The sequence below is a fragment of the Biomphalaria glabrata genome, chromosome 4 (genome assembly GCF_947242115.1).
Source record: "Biomphalaria glabrata chromosome 4, xgBioGlab47.1, whole genome shotgun sequence".
NCBI classification, from domain to species: Eukaryota; Metazoa; Mollusca; class Gastropoda; family Planorbidae; genus Biomphalaria; species Biomphalaria glabrata.
In genome coordinates, this window is record NC_074714.1 from 12701404 (window position 1) to 12724417 (window position 23014).

General features: G+C 33.3%; 1 protein-coding gene across 3 annotated transcripts in view; it reads left to right on the forward strand.

Annotated features, from left to right (window-relative positions):
* The first annotated feature begins 278 nt into the window (after positions 1-278).
* LOC106054079 (copine-8-like) overlaps positions 279-23014 on the forward strand; it is a 34975-nt gene continuing 12239 nt past the window's right edge. Inside the window, exons 1-17 of one of the 3 annotated variants that reach the window (XR_008777472.1) lie at positions 279-630; positions 2547-2587; positions 4378-4424; positions 5795-5898; positions 6353-6392; positions 7003-7073; positions 9314-9345; positions 12236-12264; positions 14095-14198; positions 14688-14792; positions 15008-15049; positions 16025-16100; positions 18524-18580; positions 19073-19134; positions 20749-20901; positions 21263-21338; positions 22369-22496. Coding sequence is in view for 2 of the 3 variants with exons in the window: in XM_013209802.2 (XP_013065256.2) it covers positions 557-630; positions 2547-2587; positions 4378-4424; positions 5795-5898; positions 6353-6392; positions 7003-7073; positions 9314-9345; positions 12236-12264; positions 14095-14198; positions 14688-14792; positions 15008-15049; positions 16025-16100; positions 18524-18580; positions 19073-19134; positions 20749-20901; positions 21263-21338; positions 22369-22496 (1241 nt within the window). In the remaining variant the exon portion in view is untranslated. Of the gene's footprint in view, positions 631-924; positions 950-2546; positions 2588-4377; positions 4425-5794; positions 5899-6352; positions 6393-7002; positions 7074-9313; positions 9346-12235; positions 12265-14094; positions 14199-14687; positions 14793-15007; positions 15050-16024; positions 16101-18523; positions 18581-19072; positions 19135-20748; positions 20902-21262; positions 21339-22368; positions 22497-23014 lie in introns of those variants that run through there. The other 2 variants (XM_013209802.2, XM_056026091.1) reach the window with 2 other exon arrangements.

Here is a 23014-nt window from a genome sequence, read left to right on the forward strand (position 1 = left end):
TTATCAGTTGGCGATTGCATTGATCGCACTGGGTTTTACCACACGCACACTCCCTTGTCTACAGTGTGAGGTGTAACATCATTGTATGCTAATAAATATATATTTTTATATATATGGCGACACATTACTATACAGGCCCATGACTATATAGGCTATAGATGTAGGTCAACTAACTGTCAATAACTTATTTATAGAATCTGGATTTCCATAATCGTAAAAGAACGTAATAACTTAAATAAGCACACACGGATTTCAAAAAGATAATGCCTTCAGTATGGAAAAAAAAAAGGGGGGGGGGGAGCTATTTTAGATTTTACACGCGATCATTTTATTAAGAAGGGCGCAGAATTTTCAGGTTATACGAAATCTCAAACGTCCGCAACCAGTCAATATTTCATTGCCGCAGTGTTCCCAGGTCTATCACTTGTGACTACTTTAATGACGGTCTAACGCAGTCTTACGCAGACAGTATTCATTGTAGATCTATCTAGATTAGATCTAACTAGTCTAGTTGTTTTCGCATGAGGCGAACCTGTCATTATTTATAGCAACCATCATGGCCGACAGTTCTTTTCGACCAGGAACTGGAATAGCTCCGTCGACATCAGTTGAAATATCAGTATCTTGCAGGTAAGAACAATATAGTAGATCTGGAGATATATATGTGTGCTGCAGTCTGTTCCAATATTTTATAAATGAAGCTTAAATCTAGCATTACTATGATACTATGATATAGTCTAGTGCCATTTCTATATACGAATCTATTTAGTATTTACTATTTCTAAGCTGTTGAAAGTTCAATAAGTTGAAGTTATCGGCCTTGTAACATGGAACTCGTTCTGTCTGTTTACATTTTTTTTTTCCGCAGATATAAATATATCATTCCTACTAGCCGTTCTAACGAAATTTAAGAATCTAGATATAGATCTAGAGGGAGTCTAGAGATCTTGTAATTAATCTAGATCTAGATTAGTTATTTAATTAGTACTATCGTCACAATAGTGATTGAATAGTGACAGTAGAGTATACTCATAACTCATATATAGAGTCATAATAGACATATACTGATATAGTGACACTGACAGTGACGTACGGTATTATCATATTATTATGCCCTATGGCATGGCCGGGGATGGCCCTGTGACTATGGTATATAATTTAATATTCGGTACTAGGTCTATATTATATTTAATTATATAGATCTAATATATTTATATAACTATATTATACTTAGAATATAACAATAATAGATTAAATAGATCTGTAGTCTAATCTACAATACTATTGATAATAGTGAATTGATGTATTAGTATAAGTCAATTAATTATCAATATCAATTAGTATTCTAAATATAGAGACCGAATCTATATATAATCTAGATTATCTAGATCTTTATCACTAATCATCTGTATACATCCAAATTACTACTAGAAGTTAAGAAGTCATTTCATTCCTAATTACCCAAAATTAAACATTTTTTTCTTAGTCATTGTGCTGTGTCATATATAAAGCTTTGGCTTTATTTTTATGATGCTGCAATCATTTCGTCTAATACCTGCATATATAAATATGTCTATTAAGAATGTTTTTTGTCTTAAATATTGTAAAGTTATTATCTAGTTATTCATTATTGTTGAGAAATCTAATAGTATAGGTAAATAAGTAGATATATTATCCCGCACTATACCACTTAATTGAGTCAGCAAGATATAATGATCAAAAGCCCAGATATGGTGGAAATAGGGAAAATGTATTGAAAGATAAAGAAGAATTAGAATAATTATGATCATGCACTGATAACTTATCATCAAAGGCCAAGGTGTTAAAAATTTCAACATTTGAAGTTTGAAGTACCAGCATAGTACAATATGCCATATAGATCTAACACTTTTTCTCTTGCTCTAAATCTACATTTAGATCTGGATTTTTAGTGGGCCCCAAAAGTGGAATAGCCACTACTGGTTTCATGTGGTCTGTCTGTCCGTCTCGTTTAGATCTCGTAAACTAAAAAAGATATTGAATATCCAATATCATGATATTTTAGATATTTCAAAGTTCTGATGCAACTGTTACTTTTTTTTTTCTAAAAGAGAAAAATTTAATTTTTAAAATCAACAATGCAAAAGTTTTTTTTTTTATAAAATTCACCATATATTACAACTATAGATGGTGATAGGATTGTAGTTGTTGATAGTTTGTAGTTCGTAGTTCCTGTTATTCTTTCTGAAAATATTAAAATCTGTCATTTTACCTGCCTGAGCAGACCACTTCTAGGGCACGTTTAGGTATATAACCTCTATTTGGTAAACTTGTTTAATTTAACTTAATTTGAGTTTTAAATTTAAAGCCCCTATTACATTTCTATTTATTACTGGATTGTGCAGTAAAATTATATTATAAGAGATGCAATATTTTTATTTTTTAAAATTATTATTTTTTAATTGCAATTCAGAGATATATAAATATTTTTTTTTGTAATATAAAATTACTCAATAATTGTTTTAGTGATTTTATTTTTCTGATTGCATCAAACTTACTTATTTCAGAAATCTTGTAGATTCCGATGTTTTTTCTAAGTCAGATCCTAGTAAGTACTCCTACATAGTACTGTAATAGCTCTCTTTAAAAAAAAACAACTTTCAACTTTAACATATCTGTTTAGTAATTTTTGTGACTTAAAAGTTCAATTTGTGTGGTGGAGTGGTTATAATTGCCACTTTTGTTTAAAAAATAAAAGACATCACATATTGGGTGTTTTACCAATCATTTTGATGTCATTTCTAGTCTTGGCTGGGACTTTTAATTTGGGATTTTTAGAACATCTCAGAATCCACCAAGATGGCTAATGTAACATTTATTAACCACCAAGTAGAGGCTGTCTTTGGGGAGGTGAACTTTGTGATTGCTAAGGACTTGCACCTGAAAGGGCCCTGCAATATTGAGGTACTTGTGTCACCATTGTCTCATCATACAAATATGCATTTATAAACAGTTCTACACAAGGGCTAAAATTTTGTTGAAGTCTTTCTTCCATCTACACCAAAACCATGAATGCTCTTAGCACGATATTTTGGGCTCACTGTGACACTTGCTCTGCGTCCTGCATACTGCTAAGGCCGCCTCTGCACCAGGTCACAGAAGCAGATAAATTATAATTTTTCTACTGCATGGACCTTTAGGACATAAAAGGGAATATGGAAATATCCTTAGGACACTAAGGAATTTTCCTTTTCTTCTGTATTTGTTTTGGGTGTTCTTTAAGGAATAAAGATTTTTACATCCTAGCCCGAAACCCCAGCATGACAGCAGGTGATGGCAGCAACCAGGGGATCATGGAGACGACAGTCCAGAGCGCATATCACACAACCTGGCAGCCAGAGTTGCTGGGTGTCTATAAGTAATAATATATTCAATCCAATCATCACAATAAATTGAACTACTAGCTAAGTTCAGATAACATATTTGCTGCACTTTATACAACTAAACTAAACAACAGCGAACAGCACTTATACTGCCTGCTATCTCTCTGATGGCATCACTCTTAAGTCATTGTATTCATGTAAACATTCACAAAGGGAGGAACCATTTAACCCAAGGGATAAAATACTAAATTCACATGTTCAAAAACTTAACATATTAGGTATGGTATTAGGTACCTATTCGAAGCTGAATAAAATAAGAAAAAATCATACATAGTTTTGAGATAAAATGAGCAGCCATTGGTTAGCATCTAACACATTACCACTTTATCCATCTTATCCCTGTTTCATTGAGATTTATGAATTTCTCTATAAGACTTATTTGTAAATCTTTGGGCTAATAAGTAAAAAACATATTAGTTAATTTAGCCAACAGTTAATTAGGAAAATGTCAATTTGGTTAGAGCTGCATGAATTGAAAAGGATTTCAAAGCTGCCTGTGTTTCACAGCATTGCCAATACTTTCATGTGCTAGAAGAAATCTAATGATAAGAGAATATTTGGAAGAAAATTCAAATTAAAGCATAGGCATAAGTGCATGGTTTCTGAATAGCAAAGCGCCTGGCTTCCCAACTAAGGGTTCTCAAGCTAGAACCCCAGTGAAGAATTGAATTTTGGACGTTTTGATTTTTTCTTATGTGACAAACATTAGGAAAAGAAAGGCAGTTGGTGGTCTGTAAACTTTACATAATCTGCCACTGTAAATCATAAGGTCTGAAAGAGCACCATTACCTTTTTTTTTACTCAAGACATGAGCTAACAACAACCAATGCTACTAACTATACATTAAGGTCATCACATTGAACATAACAGTAGACAATTTTTAACCCACTAAAATTCAAATTGATAATTAGCTGCTGTTGTGTAACATTGTATTTACATATTCTGTAACTTACAGTGGTTGTTGCCTATATACATGACCAAGCAAGAAGAAATTGGCGAGAGGTAACTTAGTTCATTTGTTAGTTATGTAAAAAAAAAATATTTTATCTTTCTTTTTGGAGAGTACATAAATAAAAGCTTGCTATTGTATACACTGTTATAGTTGTAGACAAGAAAAACAAAAAAATACTTTAAAAAAAAACAGAGCTTCTTTTAGGTTTAGTTTTATCAATTAGTTTGTATCAGCCATGTAATAGAATTTGTAATAGATCTAGATTAACAATAATAAATCTTTGCAATTAGAAATATTTGTATCAATTGTTTTTGTTTCGCATAATTTCATGCTTTTAAATTTCTCAATAAGCTATGATCCTATCACTTGTCTGGACTTGTTGGGAAAGGGGTTGAGGGAGACAGAAAGGGGTATCTGTGTGAATATTACTTCGATCGCTTTTTAAATGCATTAAAAAATAACAAACCTTGAAAGACTAAAATTGGAACTCTAGGGCTAAAGCCTCCTCTAGCTAACATGCTAACTATTGTACTTGGGAAAATAGAAGGTTTTATAGTTATCTATTGTTAACTTCAAACTTTTCTCTCTAGAGTATAAAGGGGACTAATTCAGCTTATACCACCGTTAGTAAAGACCAGTAGGGTGTTGACGCCGTAGGCGCCATTATCCTGTTGGAGGTTAGAAAGGCTTTTATCCAACCACCAGGCCTGGACATGGGGCTCTTCACCCCTGTCCTGTCTGAGGGTTCCCAATGGTAGACAGTCATATACCACCACTTCATTCAAGTACTATTTCTTTCCCTTGTTCAAGATACCAATCAAATTAATTACCAATAGTTTTTTTTAACTAATTGGTTAATTCTAAATTGATTCTTGTTTTGTCAGGTACAAGAAATAATTTTGCAAAATTTCAGCTTGATCCGAACAGAGTGAGTTGTATAAGCTTTGTAAAAATAGAAAAGAAATCTATTACCATATCTTTTCTTCTATTTAATTATTTGTAAATTAAAATTTCCTTGGTTCTTGTCAATAGTAATTATGAAAACAACTAGGAGTTTATATAATTTATAAGATGGCTTCTGTAAAATTAAAAAGGTTTACTCACTATTTGGTAAGAATGCTGTTTAGTATTGTATGTTGCCCAAAATCCAATGTTGTTTCCATAACACTATTCTTGTCAGTCCTTTAAAACTGTCAAATCACTATTTTTTGTTGTACTAAGAATTGTTGGTCTAGTGAAATATTAGTATTGTATTCTTTCTCAATATCTTTTGTTTTAAATACTGAATTCAGCTGTTCACTTTTATACAAATAGTGAAGACTTTCATTAAAAGCATCAAAATTTTACTGCATATTTATAACCATTTAAAAAAAAAGATTATTTTTTAACATATATATATATATATTTATTTCTATTTCAGCTGGGTAGAACAGAGGTTGTCTGGAATAACCTGAACCCAGATTTTGTTAAGAAGTTTACGCTTCAGTATTTTTTTGAACAGTCCCAGAAGTTAAAGTTTGAAGTGTGAGTTCATTCTGTTTGACTACATTTATTCTGATACATATGCTATATAGCTAATGATAGTGCAGATATTACATCTGCAGCTCAGACTTGACTGAAACATTGTATTGTAAGTTGTTTTTTTTTATATGGAGCTGAAATAAGGTTCCCCTTTCAGACCTTTTGATCTATGGAGCAGATGATGTAAAGGTCATCTGTTTCTGTGGCCAACGGTTAACAAGGGTGTCATTTGGCCAGCATAACGACCTACTGCTTTTACTTTTTCCTAATGTCAAATTAAAAATTGTGCTATTTGAACCTTGGACTCCTTGGTTCTGAACTCAAGCACTTTACCACGCATCCACCATGATCCTGCAATAAGGAAACTGCATACATTTTATTTTTACTACTCTAATATCTGTATCTATATAATATATGTAATAAATATTACTTAATGAAGCATCCATTTATTCTACAGTTATGATGTTGATTCAGCCAGTGCAGACTTGACCAAACATGTAAGTATTTGTTAATAGAAGGAAAACACTCTGTATACCTTTAGTTATTCATTTTCAAGTTTTGTCTCCTTGGGGTGGCCTTTGTTCACCATAGTTATCAGTCTGACTCAACTCTTTAAACATCACCCCAGCCAACACCTTTGGCTGTAAGTTTCACATCTCAGTAGACTTTGTTGTCATAAAAAAGTATAACAGTGATAGTAAGTCTTGATGTAGTAGAACTCATGATGATAAGGAGTCATAAAAAAATAGTAATAATGGGTCATAACTATCTCTTTTCGCTTCTCTGGAACTTCCATTGTTGGGCCACCCTACAATGTCTCATGTTTTTATATACTCAGAACTGTTCACTTAATCCTTCTGAACAGGCCAGTTACAGTGGTTCTAAATGTTCTGTTTGCATAGGTGCTTAGAGCAAACTGCACACATAATTTTTCTTAAAAACAAAAGGCTAATTTACATTTGGAAAATTTGTGTTTGTTTCTAGATAAGTGTGGTCATTATATTTTAAAGTGCTAAAGTTGAGAGAGTAATGTAACTTTGGTGGGCTCTATATTTGTTTAATGATATCTTTACTCCTATTTTATAATGTTCCATTAATTTCTTTCAGGATTTCCTTGGCAGAGTGGAATGTACCCTTGGTGAGGTGGTATCAGCAGCTAAGCTAAGCAAATTATTAGAGTAAGTTGATATTGTTGCTCATTTTATCAGACTGAAAATAAATTGTATTGACTAAATATGGTAGTTAAAAAAAAAGCCAATAAAATAATAAAAAAAAACTTTCACAAAACACATTATGTGAGTTAGTTTTAGATTTAGATAGAGAAACAACACAAAAAGTGAGATTTACTATATTGATCTTTTCTGTTAGTATTACATTTCTAGATTTAGTATAAAATTATCTAGATCTAGGCTATTTGGCAATAGCAAAGAAGCATAAGAAGAATTAAAAGCTTTGACCAACACAAGACAAGCTAGAAAAATAGTGATTGAAAACAACAATGGAACTCTTCTCTCTGAAGTGCTTGGAAGATGGACAGAATATTGCAATGATCTGTATAACTTTGAGATAAATGTCAACAACAGTCTTATTAACAAAATACCTTAGGACAACTGAGAACTTTGTGAAGCTCAGATTCTTTTAAAACATGGCGGCTCACATTTAACTAAATGTTCTAGGACAAATTTTTCATCCCATTTTTTCTGGCTAATTGTTGGTGGCAAGTCACTTGGAATTGATAACATACCATCAGCACTTTTAAAACATGGCAGCTCTCATATGAAAAAACATGGTTCAAAGAATGGACCCAATCATTAATTAGTCCACTGCCCAAGGAAGAAAACTTGAGACAGTGCCAAAACTATAGAAAAATAAGTCTGATCAAACATTCGAGCAAGATAATACTAGGAATAATTCTCAACAGACTCCAGAGAAAAGCTATGGAGCTCCTTTCCCAAGAACAGGCAGGGTTAAGAGATGATAGAAGCATTGTTGAATGAATATTAACATCAGACTGTTAAATGAAAAATGCTTTCAACACTTAAGAAACTGGTACACAACATCATAGACTTCCAAAAAGCTTTTGATTGGGTTTGGCATGATTGCATGTGGCAAGTGATGAGTTAGATAAATCTTGAGACTCCAAGCTTCTGGTGGTGATAGAACAAGATGTTACATACTATTGAATGGCCAAAGTTTAGAAAGTTGACTCATTTAAATACTTAGTGTCAAACATAACAAGAGTTGGAAAATCCTGGCCCTGTTGTTGTTTTTTTAATAAAGAATAGTTTATGGTTTGATTTTAAAGTATTTATTAAACATTTTTCTTCAGATATTATTATATATTAAATATAAACAAAATAGCAACACATTGTAATTTATATATAAATATATATATTTTATAAACAATTGCCAAGAATATTAGTGTTACTTCAACCTAATTAAAGGTAATGGCTAAAATAATTTTATGCTATAATTCTGTTTGGAATAATTTCTGACCTTAAACTTGACCTCAATGTTAAAAAAAAACAAACAAAAAAAAAAAAAGATCTCAAAAGATCTGAAGTGCATAGTTTAACAAAAATATTGAATAAATGTAACATATCTTTTTAAAGTGAAACATTTTGTTTTTATATTGAGACAACCTTTGTAACATTATAATGCGTGGGATGAGAACCACTGGCTTATGTGAATGTCACGTTCAATCTTGATTGTGGATGTCAGATGTCAAGATCTATGAAGATGCTATGAAGAATGTCACGTTTTAAACTATCTTGATCTGTATCACACCATCAATGATCGTGATTGCCGAGGATCTTGAAATAATCTTTCAATAAGATGATCGTATAGAAGTAGCTAGATCTATGTTGATAATACAATCATTCAGAATGTTGCCAGTTGATAAGAGGATCATCTAGATCTAGGAGTTACTATTTGCCAATACGATCTAAGTACGTTCTATATTCAATAAAGAAACTTCTCTTCGTCTAAAAACAATTACTTTAATTCAGAACTTGAAAACACTATTCACAAATAATTACAATGGTTAAATGTAATTGAATTGAATAACTGATCTACACAATAATATATATGAGTCCTAATACAAGACTGATGTTATCGCTACACGTTCCAAAAACAAGACTGACGTCTAACTAGCATCTTGCCGGGCTCTAGAGCGTCATCACGTGATCAACAACCTTCTCCTGCAAGACCAACCAATAAATGCAGCCCAATGTACAACGATTAATATTTCGAAACCAATGAAGTTCATTTTGAAACTGAAAGTAATTGCATGCTTGGTTTTTCCCGAGCTAGTTGACCTTGTCGGCAGACCTTGGCTAAATATAGATACTGTATACGTGACAGTGAACACAGAAGATGTGATAATTTTTTTGCCATTAATTCCTTTTTTTTTCCCCAGTGGGCCTAAAAAGAATAGTGGACTAATAATAAGTAAGTTTGTGTTGTATTTACACTTATCATTGTATTTCACTTATCATTGTATAACACTTATCATTGTATTACACTTATCATTGTATAACACTTATCATTGTATTTCACTTATCATTGTATTACACTTATCATTGTATAACACTTATCATTGTATTACACTTATCATTGTATTACACTTATCATTGTATTGCACTTATCATTGTATTACACTTATCATTGTATTTCACTTATCATTGTATTACACTTATCATTGTATAACACTCATCATTGTATTTCACTTATCATTGTATTACACTTATCATTGTATTACACTTATCATTGTATAACACTTATCATTGTATTACACTTATCATTGTATTACAATTATCATTGTTTGGTCCTAAGATAGTTATTATTTAATTAATAAACAAAATATAAATCAATTGTTTAAGTGACACCTATGTTTCTCTTTGTTAGTGACATCAGCCAAATACAAATGCTTCATTATCCACACTTTCTCCTGTTCTTTGTTTCTGTGTATCTTAAAGATCTATATTGTCTTAGCATTCTGTGAGCATTCTCTACTGTGAGACTGTTTATGATGGCATGTGGCAAGGACTGCTCTGGACTATGCAGATGTTGTGGTCTTGATAGTTGAAACAAAGCTGGTATTACAAGCTATTGGATTCATCTTTTTGCAGGAGGCATAGAACTTTAGTCCTTGTCTATATAACAAGAAAACTATAGTCTTCAGACATTTTGCTATTTAGAATAGAAAAGAAGTTATCAAAAGGTCATATTTTGTTTGCTTTAGTTACTTAGTGTTAAATAGGTTGTTCATTTTGCTCCGTATGCAGTTGACTTTTGTTAATCTGACACTCTGTAATATGACACCACGCTGACATAAATTCATGTAATTGATGATGTAAATCATGTAATTGATGATGTAAATCATGTAATTGATGATGTAAACTGATGTAATTGACGTATCCTGTAGAACATACATTTTTAGAAAGTAGGTAGGCTTAAATTATAATTTAGTACAGTATGTAAAAGTGAAATCATATGTTTTGTATTATTAAGATCGATAAATTTGTATTTTTCGTCTATTGTTATTTTATAACCTTGAAAGTCTAAGTGAAGATATTATGACATTATAAATAGAATTTTCTTGACGGTTAAATTCTTTGTACAGCTAACCTTACCTAGTAAGCAGGCATTTTCCATTTTTTGACAGTCCCTCCTCTCCCCAGTCCCGTAAGCATTGGACTATCAAGAGTCAACTATATATTGCTAGGCAGTGTTCTTTAAAGTTCTATTGCCAGGCAGTGTTCTCTAAAGTTCTATTGCCAGGTAGTGTTCTCTAAAGTTCTATTGCCAGGCAGTGTTCTTTAAAGTTCTATTGCTAGGCAGTGTTCTCTAAAGTTCTATTGCCAGGCAGTGTTCTCTAAAGTTCTATTGCCAGGCAGTGTTCTCTAAAGTTCTATTGCCAGGCAGTGTTCTTTAAAGTTCTATTGCTAGGCAGTGTTCTCTAAAGTTCTATTGCCAGGCAGTGTTCTCTAAAGTTCTATTGCCAGGCAGTGTTCTCTAAAGTTCTATTGCCAGGCAGTGTTCTCTAAAGTTCTATTGCCAGGCAGTGTTCTCTAAAGTTCTATTGCCAGGCAGTGTTCTCTAAAGTTCTATTGCCAGGTAGTGTTCTCTAAAGTTCTATTGCCAGGCAGTGTTCTCTAAAGTTCTATTGCCAGGCAGTGTTCTCTAAAGTTCTATTGCCAGGCAGTGTTCTCTAAAGTTCTATTGCCAGGCAGTGTTCTCTAAAGTTCTATTGCCAGGCAGTGTTCTCTAAAGTTCTATTGCCAGGCAGTGTTCTCTAAAGTTCTATTGCCAGGCAGTGTTCTCTAAAGTTCTATTGCCAGGCAGTGTTCTCTAAAGTTCTATTGCCAGGCAGTGTTCTCTAAAGTTCTATTGCCAGGCAGTGTTCTCTAAAGTTCTATTGCCAGGCAGTGTTCTCTAAAGTTCTATTGCCAGGCAGTGTTCTCTAAAGTTCTATTGCCAGGCAGTGTTCTCTAAAGTTCTATTGCCAGGCAGTGTTCTCTAAAGTTCTATTGCCAGGCAGTGTTCTCTAAAGTTCTATTGCCAGGCAGTGTTCTCTAAAGTTCTATTGCCAGGCAGTGTTCTCTAAAGTTCTATTGCCAGGCAGTGTTCTCTAAAGTTCTATTGTCAGCTGCACTTTATCGTTTTTAGTTTGCAGCTTTGTTTTATTGTGGAAAGAAAGAAGAATGAATTTACACAGTAATGTAAGAGTAACATTATTAGAGCAACGCTTTACTGTTCAAGTAGTGAAAAAAAAATTCCCATATTAATCTCTAATCAACCCTGGCTTAGGGATATCTATTGAGAAAGTTAAAAAGGTATAGTCTCACATGAATTGAGCTAGCTGATGTGTTTCTCTGAGTGCCTTATTTTACCTGATCCTGAGCATGCCAGTCAAATACTACAAATATGATAGATCTCCAGTTGATTATCTCATTAAAAAAAAAAAAGACAGCAGATACAGAATTCTGCCTAATACTTTGAACATTGCAACACATTGCAAAACAGACTAACTTCAACTAAAGAAAGCTTTTTTTTTTCCCTTTCTTATTTCTACTGACCAGTTTTCAATATTCTTTTTCAACTGTAATTTCTTTCTCTATTTCAATATGTATATCATCTTATCATTAGGATACATTTCCACCATCACATTTTGACTAGCATATATTAAAACATTCTTAATTACACCAGTAATTTAAAACTTGTTAAAACTTCTTCTTCTAAGTTTCACTAAATCAGTTGTTTTTTTTCTAGATAACTTTATAATTGTATCTGTGATGACAGTTGTTTTTTTAATTGTAACCTTTATTTCTCTTTCTAGTTGGAGCTGAAGAACTTAGCTCTTGTAAGGTAAAAACTTTCTTTTGATGAATTAAAATATCTATTTAATGTTCTTCATCATTAAATAACTTTTTGAATTTAAAGTTAAACATACAAAAAATATATTTCTGAGTTAGCAAAATACTATTAAATACATTTTGCTTCTCCTTATGTGTTCACCTGTTTTGCACTAGACCATCTTGACCTTTGGCCTAAATATTTGAAATACTTTCAGCTCTTTCACTACCAGACATGCATCTTTTTAACATCTTTTACCTTCCAACATGTTTGCTGCTATGAAAGCCTACTCTTAATAGAGGAGAATTCTGGGATGATTTATGAGCATTGACTGCACACACACACATTATTGTATGAAAGGAAAAAAACAACTTTTTATAATTAGTCAGCAACCTCACACACCTCCTATATGAGTAGACTCTCCTCAAACACACCCTTGTCATTTGGACTATGCAGTCACTGTTGACACTTGTTTTTGATCTATGATGACCATGTACTTAGTCCTATGACTGATCAAAATTACACCAGTTACTATATTGTGTATGAAAATGGAGCACAGTTCAAAGGGTGATTTCAAGAGGATTAATTTATCTGATAAAATATAATTATTTGAGAATTGATGATTAAGTTAGTTAATGGAAGGGTGTGCTAGTGGTGGCTGAATATTAAAGTGCTTAGCTTTTGAACTGAGGGTTCTTGGGTTCAAATCTCATTGAAGACTGGAATTTTAAATTTCAGGATCTTTTAGGATGCCCATGATTCCACCTAACTCATATGGATGCCTGACATTAGTTGGGGGAAAGTAAAAGCGGTTGGTCGTTGTGTTGGCTACATGACTCCCTTGTTAACTGTGGGCCACAGAATCAGATGACCTTTATATCATCTGCCCTAGAGATGTATAAAAGTGAAAAATTTATATTAACATAGTAAGCATGTAAAAATATATGAAAGGGTGAAACTTAAATTTATAAAAAAAAAATTGCAATTTAAGTGAAAGCTGAGTATTTATAGATTTTTGTATTGAAAGAAAATGCATAAAAAGATATATATATATATATACAATTTTTATTGCTCCAAAAATAGCGGTAAATGGATTATTTATGTTGTAAAGACTTAGGTACTATCATGCTGGCAGGTTTTTTTGGGTTGTCATCCCCTTTTGTAGGCAGAATGGGTCTCCGTTGCTTGCATCCATGTAAATTGTGCTTACTTAAACAGCTGTAACAGGCCCTGTTTTTTGTTTTAATAAAGAATAGTTTACATTTTTATTTTAAAGGGGCACTTAACTAATGAAAAGCTGCCTGATCTTGTGGTATACTTTCACAACTGTCATCTTGATGGTCTTAGCTGTCCTGCAGGAGGTTTGGGTTAGGATCTAGTATTCTTCAAATCTTAAGGAACATCTGAAACATGTAAAACAAACAAATAAACATGGCATTAATTGTTTTGAGCTGATCTGTCCATGAAAAAATATAACCTGATATACTTATTTATTCTCAATCCTCTCAAAACAGTACTAGGCATCATTGGGGTGGGGAAGAAATAATAGCATACCATCTTAACTAAAGATGATTTAATACTTCTGATATGTATTTTGTAAGCTTGATACTATTCAGGATTGTTAAGTAATTGACAAAAAAATTTAAGAAAATGTAGATCTCAAATATTTACTTGTACATTTTTTTTGTAATTTTGAAAATGTTTTCCAACATGTATATTTAGTTCCATTTTACTTGTGGTATTTTTATTTTCTTAAACAATTTATTTGAACAGTTACAGTTTTTAATTTCCAATTATGAAAATTTCATTGTATTTTATCTCATTCAATAATTTGTACAATAGGAACAAGTGACCCTACAGTTTTGTGGACAGAAGTTGGATAAGAAAGATTTTTTTGGAAAGTCAGATCCATTTTTAAGCATAAGTCGAGCTCATGAAGATGGAAGGTAAAAAGAACTGTGCTATAGAATTTTTCCTCTACTAAATAAAAAAATAAAATTGCTTGCAAATTTAAACAATGGCCTCTTTCATTGGTCTTTTTTCTTTCAAATGTATCTGTTTGTATTCAATACTTATAGAATTTTTAAAAAATCAGTAATTTAGCTGAAAATATGTTATTTACCTTTAGAGACAACATTAAATATACATTAAATATATTACCTTTTGAGAGACAAGTGTTAGAACAAACATATCTTTTTTGTAATACATATGTTTTAAAGAGGTAGAGGTGCCTTTGAATTGCAAATCTGTTTGAAGAAATCTATAAAATTCAAACCTAAAGAATGATGCAGTATTACATGGTAGAGCTAATAAATGGATACTATTGTATCATCCTTTTTTTTTAACTCTTGAAAATAAATTTAATATATTTCAAAGAACTAACATTTTGTGCACCATAAATCATTTTAAAAAGACATTCTTTTTTTTTTTTTAAGTTTTACACTTGTGCATCGAACTGAAGTGATAAAAAAGACTCTCAACCCAACATGGAAATCTTTCTCTATACCTGTGAGAGATATATGTAATGGTGACTATGACAGGTTAGTACACTTCTTGATTTATTTTTTTGTGGCACATGACAGCCTTATTAGGCTCTTGAAATGAAAAAGAAGCCTAACTAAATATATTCTGATGATATACCTCAACACCTTCTATGCTAAGTTTTCTGTAGTTTTCTGAATTTTTGCTACTAATCACAAAAGGTATTCTCAATTTGGTTATATTATTTAAAATTAATTTTCATCACTATCTACAGAACAATCAAATTTGAATGCCATGATTGGGATGCTGATGGAGGGTAAGTCAATGCCTTTCTTTTTTTCTTTACTTGTTTAGGCATTTTTTATGTAACTCAGTCTTAAGAGGACCTTTTGTTCATGAGTAACCAAGTGTTATAAATGCAGATTTGGTTCTATTATGTCATATAATCTTTCCTTACCACTTACTATTTTGATTTCAGTGTGGTGATGTCATTCAGCTTAAATTTTTTCTGTCTTGTTATCATAGTGGGGAAAAAAAAAAAACATGATTGAGGAATTAAATAGAATCAATACATGAATTATATAAACATTTTTGTAAAATAAATATTGCCTGTAAGAACTAAAAAAAAGCAATAGATTAAAAATAGCATTGCCATTTAAAAATGCTATGTTTCATTTGTAGTTATTTTATGTTTCTTTTTTAAAGTCTTGAGATTTTTTTTTTTTACCTAAACATAAAAGATGACATTTTAAAAGATCTTTGGTTTTATTTTCTCCTTAACTGTGGTCTCTTCTATGGCACTCTCCATATGTACTTATAAAAGGACTCTGTTTATAATTCTAATTTTATGATGAATATTGTCCTTCATGGCTAATTCATTTACACTAGCTGCTTCAAATGTCGTCATAAAATGAAATCTGGGGTCACCAGGTCAGAAGGTTGGCAACAAAATTTCTGAAAAAGTTTTTTTTCTCTGCTAATTTGGTTTCTTGGGCAAAGTGAGAAGTTGCCCCATGTTTCTACCAGGTGAGCTCTGAACGGATGGAGACATTTATCAAGCAGTTAATGATAGTGCCAGAAAAAGATCATGCCTTTTGTAAAGAATGTATCAAGAGTCCTTTACTATAGTTATCAACACCTAATATTACATGTAGCAAATAAAACCGATAGGGTGATTATATAATGTTTCTCTCTTCATGAACAGACCAATCATTTGTCTATGTTTTACCAATACATTTGTATTCATCTTATTGTAAATGTGTACTACATAAATATTGTTCTATATTTTCAGTCATGATTTCATTGGGTCATTCACAACGACACTTCGAGAACTGAGTAAAGGCCCTGGAGATGGTACAGTATTTGAAGTAAGTGTTCTTTTTTTTGGGGCACAGTTATAAACAGTTATAAATAGAGGTTGGCAATATGGAGCAAATCTTGGTTGTCCTTGTGTCTATGCTCTTAAGCCATTGGATGTAAAAGTTGGTTGAAATGATTCTATTCTAATAAGAACTGCCTGTCTAGTGCACCTGTTGACGGGTATTGGTTAAATGTAAGATGCAGTTAAGTTTCTGCCTAGGCTGCTGAGTTTAAATGCCATCTGCACCATTGTTGTAGGGTTGACACCATGATAAGAAATGTCACATAAGGGCTTAGCTCAAACACTAGCCTGACATGGTGTTGCGTTAAGGTTTAGCTCAAACACTAGCCTGACATGGTGTTGCGTTAAGGTTTAGCTCAAACACTAGCCTGACATGGTGTTGCGTTAAGGTTTAGCTCAAACACTAGCCTGACATGGTGTTGCGTTAAGATTTAGCTCAAACACTAGCCTGACATGGTGTTGCGTTAAGGTTTAGCTCAAACACTAGCCTGACATGGTGTTGCGTTAAGGTTTAGCTCAAACACTAGCCTGACATGGTGTTGCGTTAAGGTTTAGCTCAAACACTAGCCTGACAAGGTGTTGCGTTAAGGTTTAGCTCAAACACTAGCCTGACAAGGTGTTGCGTTAAGGTTTAGTTCAAACACTAGCCTGACAAGGTGTTGCGTTAAGGTTTAGCTCAAACACTAGCCTGACATGGTGTTGCATTAAGGTTTAGCTCAAACACTAGCCTGACATGGTGTTGCCTTAAGGTTTAGCTCAAACACTAGCCTGACATGGTGTTGCATTAAGGTTTAGCTCAAACACTAGCCTGACATGGTGTTGCGTTAAGGTTTAGCTCAAACACTAGCCTGACATGGTGTTGCGTTAAGGTTTAGCTCAAACACTAGCCTGACAAGGTGTTGCGTTAAGGTTTATCTCAAACACTAGCCTGACATGGTGTTGCATTAAGGTTTAGCTCAAACACTAGCCTGACATGGTGTTGCATTAAGGTTTAGCTCAAACACTAGCCTGACATGGTGTTGCATTAAGGTTTAGCTCAAACACTAGCCTGACATGGTGTTGCCTTAAGGTTTAGCTCAAACACTAGCCTGACATGGTGTTGCATTAAGGTTTAGCTCAAACACTAGCCTGACATGGTGTTGCGTTAAGGTTTAGCTCAAACACTAGCCTGACAAGGTGTTGCGTTAAGGTTTAGCTCAAACACTAGCCTGACATGGTGTTGCGTTAAGGTTTAGCTCAAACACTAGCCTGACATGGTGTTGCGTTAAGGTTTAGCTCAAACACTAGCCTGACATGGTGTTGCATTAAGGTTTAGCTCAAACACTAGCCTGACATGGTGTTGCGTTAAGGTTTAGCTCAAACACTAGCCTGACATGGTGTTGCGTTAAAGTTTAGCTCAAACACTAGCCTGACATGGTGTTGCGTTAAGGTTTAGCTCAAACACTAGCCTGACATGGTGTTGCGTTAAGGTTTAGCTCAAACACTAGCCTGACAAGGTGTTGCGTTAAGGTTTAGCTCAAACACTAGCCTGACATGGTGTTGCGTTAAGGTTTAGCTCAAACACTAGCCTGACATGGTGTTGCGTTAAGGTTTAGCTCAAACACTAGCCTGACATGGTGTTGCGTTAAGGTTTAGCTCAAACACTAGCCTGACAAGGTGTTGCGTTAAGGTTTAGCTCAAACACTAGCCTGACAAGGTGTTGCGTTAAGGTTTAGTTCAAACACTAGCCTGACAAGGTGTTGCGTTAAGGTTTAGCTCAAACACTAGCCTGACAAGGTGTTGCGTTAAGGTTTAGCTCAAACACTAGCCTGACAAGGGTAACAATTTTGATTTGGAGAGCTATGATTTTTTTCCCCCTAACATTTTCACTATCCTACTCTCCAATGCACATGCAATCAGTAACAGGGAATAAGGATAGCTACTAATTTTGTTGGAAGAGTGTATACTGTGGAAGTAGTTGTAGATGAAATTCAGCCAAGCTTCTACCTAATAAAGTCTTCATTTTGTAATTGTATGTATTTATTGTATGGCGGCTAAAAAAAGCAGAAAATTTGAGGGTCAGATGAGATCATAAATAAAATTTTGAATAAAATTTTACATGAGCTAGGATTTCTAGGTTAAGATGCTCTTCTGAAGTGCATGGACAGCATTTTGAGCATCACTGAGTATAATATTAACATATACCTTTAAAAAACTTTCTAAAAGTTATTCTTTGTGAAAATAAATAGCTGTTTGACAAATTTTCTGCTTTTTTAGCGACTACCTTGTATTTAATGAATCAGTGAAAGTAAATTTATTTTGGCTACAATTGTATTTTTATGACCCAATTTGATTGTTGTGATTTAAAATTAATATACATAAAAGGTTGTAGGTTTGAATATTTGTTCAATTGTTTGCTCCATATTTCAGTGCATAAATGCTAAGAAGAAAGCAAAAAAGGGAAAGAGCTATCGAAATTCAGGATTGGTAATAAACTTCATTCATTTTTGTACTTATAGATTATCTCAAGGTACATTCTTGCTAAGTAAAACACTAAAAAATTTATCTAATTATGATTTATAAAAAAAAATACAAATATGAGAAAAAACTTATAATAATCTACACAATAAATATGTAAAGAAAAGTCTTAAGACCTAACAATGAAAACAATTTTAACATTCAGGTTTGATGTATTTCTTGGCTTCCGAATCGGGGGTTCAAATCCTGTATAAGATTGAGATTTTTAATTTTGGGATCTTTAGTTGGCCACATGACAACCTCTCAACTGTGGGCCCTATAGATCGCAAGGTCTGAAAGGGGGGAATATTTTTGAAAAGATTTATTAATAAATTTGACTTTTAATTCAAGCAGAATTATAATTTTGTTTCTCCTTCAGGTGTATCTATATATATTCTTAGATATATATATATATATATATATAAAGCAATAGATTGCTCATGTTTATTTGAAATGTTACAGATAAAGTTGTTGTACTTCAAAATTGAACAGATTCACACTTTTTTAGACTACATTACAAGAGGGTAAGTACAGTACAAAATTTTCATTCTAAAACTTAGGCTAGCATGTTACAGAGACCCAAACTTGTTACAGAGACCCTAAACAACTTAGGCTAGCTTGTTACAGAGACCCTAAACAACTTAGGCTAGCTTGTTACAGAGACCCAAAACAACTTAGGCTAGCTTGTTACAGAGAGACCCTAAACAACTTAGGCTAGCTTGTTATTGAGAGACCCAAAACAACTTAGGCTAGCTTGTTACAGAGAGACCCTAAACAACCTAGGCTAGCTTTTTACAGAGACCCAAAACAACTTAGGCTAGCTTGTTACAGAGAGACCCTAAACAACTTAGGCTAGCATGTTACAGAGACCCAAACTTGTTACAGAGACCCTAAACAACTTAGGCTAGCTTGTTACAGAGACCCTAAACAACTTAGGCTAGCTTGTTACAGAGACCCAAAACAACTTAGGCTAGCTTGTTACAGAGAGACCCTAAACAACTTAGGCTAGCTTGTTATTGAGAGACCCAAAACAACTTAGGCTAGCTTGTTACAGAGAGACCCTAAACAACCTAGGCTAGCTTTTTACAGAGACCCAAAACAACTTAGGCTAGCTTGTTACAGAGAGACCCAAAACAACTTAGGCTAGCTTGTTACAGAGACCCTAAACAACTTAGGCTAGCTTGTTACAGAGACCCTAAACAACTTAGGCTAGCTTGTTACAGAGACCCAAAACAACTTAGGCTAGCTTGTTACAGAGAGACCCTAAACAACTTAGGCTAGCTTGTTATTGAGAGACCCAAAACAACTTAGGCTAGCTTGTTACAGAGAGACCCTAAACAACCTAGGCTAGCTTTTTACAGAGACCCAAAACAACTTAGGCTAGCTTGTTACAGAGAGACCCAAAACAACTTAGGCTAGCTTGTTACAGAGACCCTAAACAACTTAGGCTAGCTTGTTACAGAGACCCTAAACAACTTAGGCTAGCTTGTTACAGAGAGACCCTAAACAACTTCGGCTATCATGTTACATAAAACCAAAACCACTAGCTAGCTTGTTACAGAGAACAAAAACATTGTTTTTTATAACATTGTTTTTTTAAGAGAGGTTTTAGTTGTAAATAAAGGGAGCCTCTAAAGAAATATTTTTAACTAAGTGCAGTATGATATTTTCACCAAATAAATTGCAAGTAAAGTTGCCCTGTTTCAGACCTTGTGATTTATAGGGCATATGATGAATAGGTCATCTATTTCTGTGACCTACGGTTAACGAGAGTGAAAGTGGCTAGCACAACGACCAACCGCCTTTACTTTTCCCCAACTAATGTCAGGTACCTTTCAGAGCTGGGTGGACTAAGAGGCACCCAAAGATCCCAAAATTAAAAAATCCCAGGTTTCACACTGAACAAAGTTAAGGTCAGCCATTTATTAGTGAGAAAACCTATTACCTGTGTGTACAGCAGCAAAAACAGCTGGCCCAAAGCTTGAAATCTTTGAGTTTCTCTTTAAAAGTAATACAACAGTTTAATTTAATATGAATAAAATTTCAAAGTATTACTTGCCAACAAAGTTTTAGAAATGAACTAATGATAGTTCAATGTACTGACAGCACTCCTGTTTTTATATTTCTGTTTGCTGTAGTACCAAAATTCATTGCACATTTGCTGTGGACTTTACTGCTTCTAATGGAGATCCTAAGTCTCCCACATCTCTTCATTACATGAATCCATTCAGACCTAATCCATACGCCACAGCCATACAAGCAGTTGGGAACATTATTCAGGACTATGACAGGTAGGTACCATAGTTATCTTGTGAAAAGAAAAAAAATGTTTGATTTATATGTGTCGGATATTCATTCAGGCTAGAAGATTATTACATCCTATCACAAAGCTCCTTTGGAGGGTGGAGGATCACGACAGCAGGATTTGAACTTGGGATCATCAAGAATACAGTCCGTAGTGCATACCACACAAACTGCATACCACACAAACAAGGAGCCATTTTGTGTGTTTGTGAATCTATACTATTGATTAGAATAGAAAACATCACAAACTAACAAACATATTAGCTTTGTTTACACAGTGTAATTTTGCAATGTTTGATGTATGTACCTGTCAGCAAAGTTTGATTTATTGTATTTGTCTTATTTCAGTGCTAAGATGTTTCCAGCATTAGGCTTTGGTGCAAGATTACCACCAGATGGCATTATCTCACATGAATTTGCATTGGTGAGTCCAAATAGCTAGTGAGCCTGTGTTTAAAAAATACTAGAAAATAAATGTGTACAAGCCTGAATTTTTTTTTTGGTTGCATTTCACTCAACCTGGATTTCTATAGCTTGCTCACATTTGAGAAGTCACATTTGAAGATAAATTAACATGTTACTTTTAAAACTTTAAACTGCAACTTTGCTACAATTTTTATTTATGCTATAAAAGATTTAATTTTGTATTCATTTACCACTACATTAGGAGGAAGCCTAGCGACTAGTAATGTAATTGATGAGAGACAAGGCTCAGTATATGCTAGACCTAGTAGCAACATCTGTTCATTTACAAATAACTTTGATATTCAGCTCTTTTTTCTTTATACATAAACACTTGTTGTTACTTGCAGCTGAAATATCATTAAGTACTCCTAATTATCAGCAATACATCTTATACACAACAGAATTACATAATATTAGTTTTTTATGGGAATAAATTGGGGCAATATCAGAACTAAAAATCACCTAAGCCTTTTGTGGACTTATATACATATATATCTAATTTAGACCAGAGTCTTATAAAGACTAAATGTGTTAAAAAAAAATGATAGGTAATATTTAAAAATATTATCATTATAATTAATTTTTGTCCAGAATATTTAATAATACATGATATTGCATAATTTAAATTGCAACCAACATATAAAATGAATTTCAAATTTTTTACTGGAGCAGCATTGAAACATTCCTTTTTGTTCCAATAGAATTATGACAGATTTAGTAATATGAAATGTGTTGGCTGAACTATTCAGTGCTGACTACTAAAGTAAAAGTCTTGAGTATGAATAGTTTATTCATTCTCTGAGGAGATCTATGAATCAATCTAGTTGTAATGTGCACTTGACATGTGCTGCCCAGGAAATTCAGTTTATCATTCTGCTGGTCACATATAAGTCTTGTAAGCTTTTGACTTTATAAGCTTCATACATGAACCCTCTGAACATGATAAAATATAGAAATATATTAACTGACTCTGTATTTGTCTTTGGCAGAATGGCAATCCTCAGAATCCTTATTGCTCAGGAGTTACAGGAGTACTAGAGGCCTACCATAGAACTCTCTATTCTGTACAGTTGTATGGTCCAACTAATTTTGCACCGTGCATCAATCATGTTGCCAGGTACTGAATAATAAAATGTTGATTTCACATCCTAATGCAATCAATGTCATTTAATTTGATCTCAGTGTTTCTAGTTTGGTTTAGTGGTTTCTATTTTTGTTAAATGGTTCCTAAACTTTTCCTGAATCTGAAACCCAAATTAAAAAATTGAAAATGGCTATGAAATACAAAACAGTTTTATAGGTCATCTCTTACTGTGTCCCCCGAGAAGACATCTCCATTCCACTTGAAGTTGCCAATATGTTGTTAACCACTGAATTTAGAAAGCCATCAGGAGAGAAGACTCAAAAGGAAAGTAGCAATTATACATAAAACACTGAACCATAATCTTAAAATACAAAAACAAAATCTGATAAAATACTCAGAAAGGCACAAAGATAAAAACACATTCCTCATTCAATATGCTAGGACAAATTTGTACAAATGCTCCTTCTTCCCTAGTGCTATTAGATCATGGAATGGGGCTGCCTGAGCAGTCATTGTTTAACATGCATTATGAGATGCATGACGCATAGGTT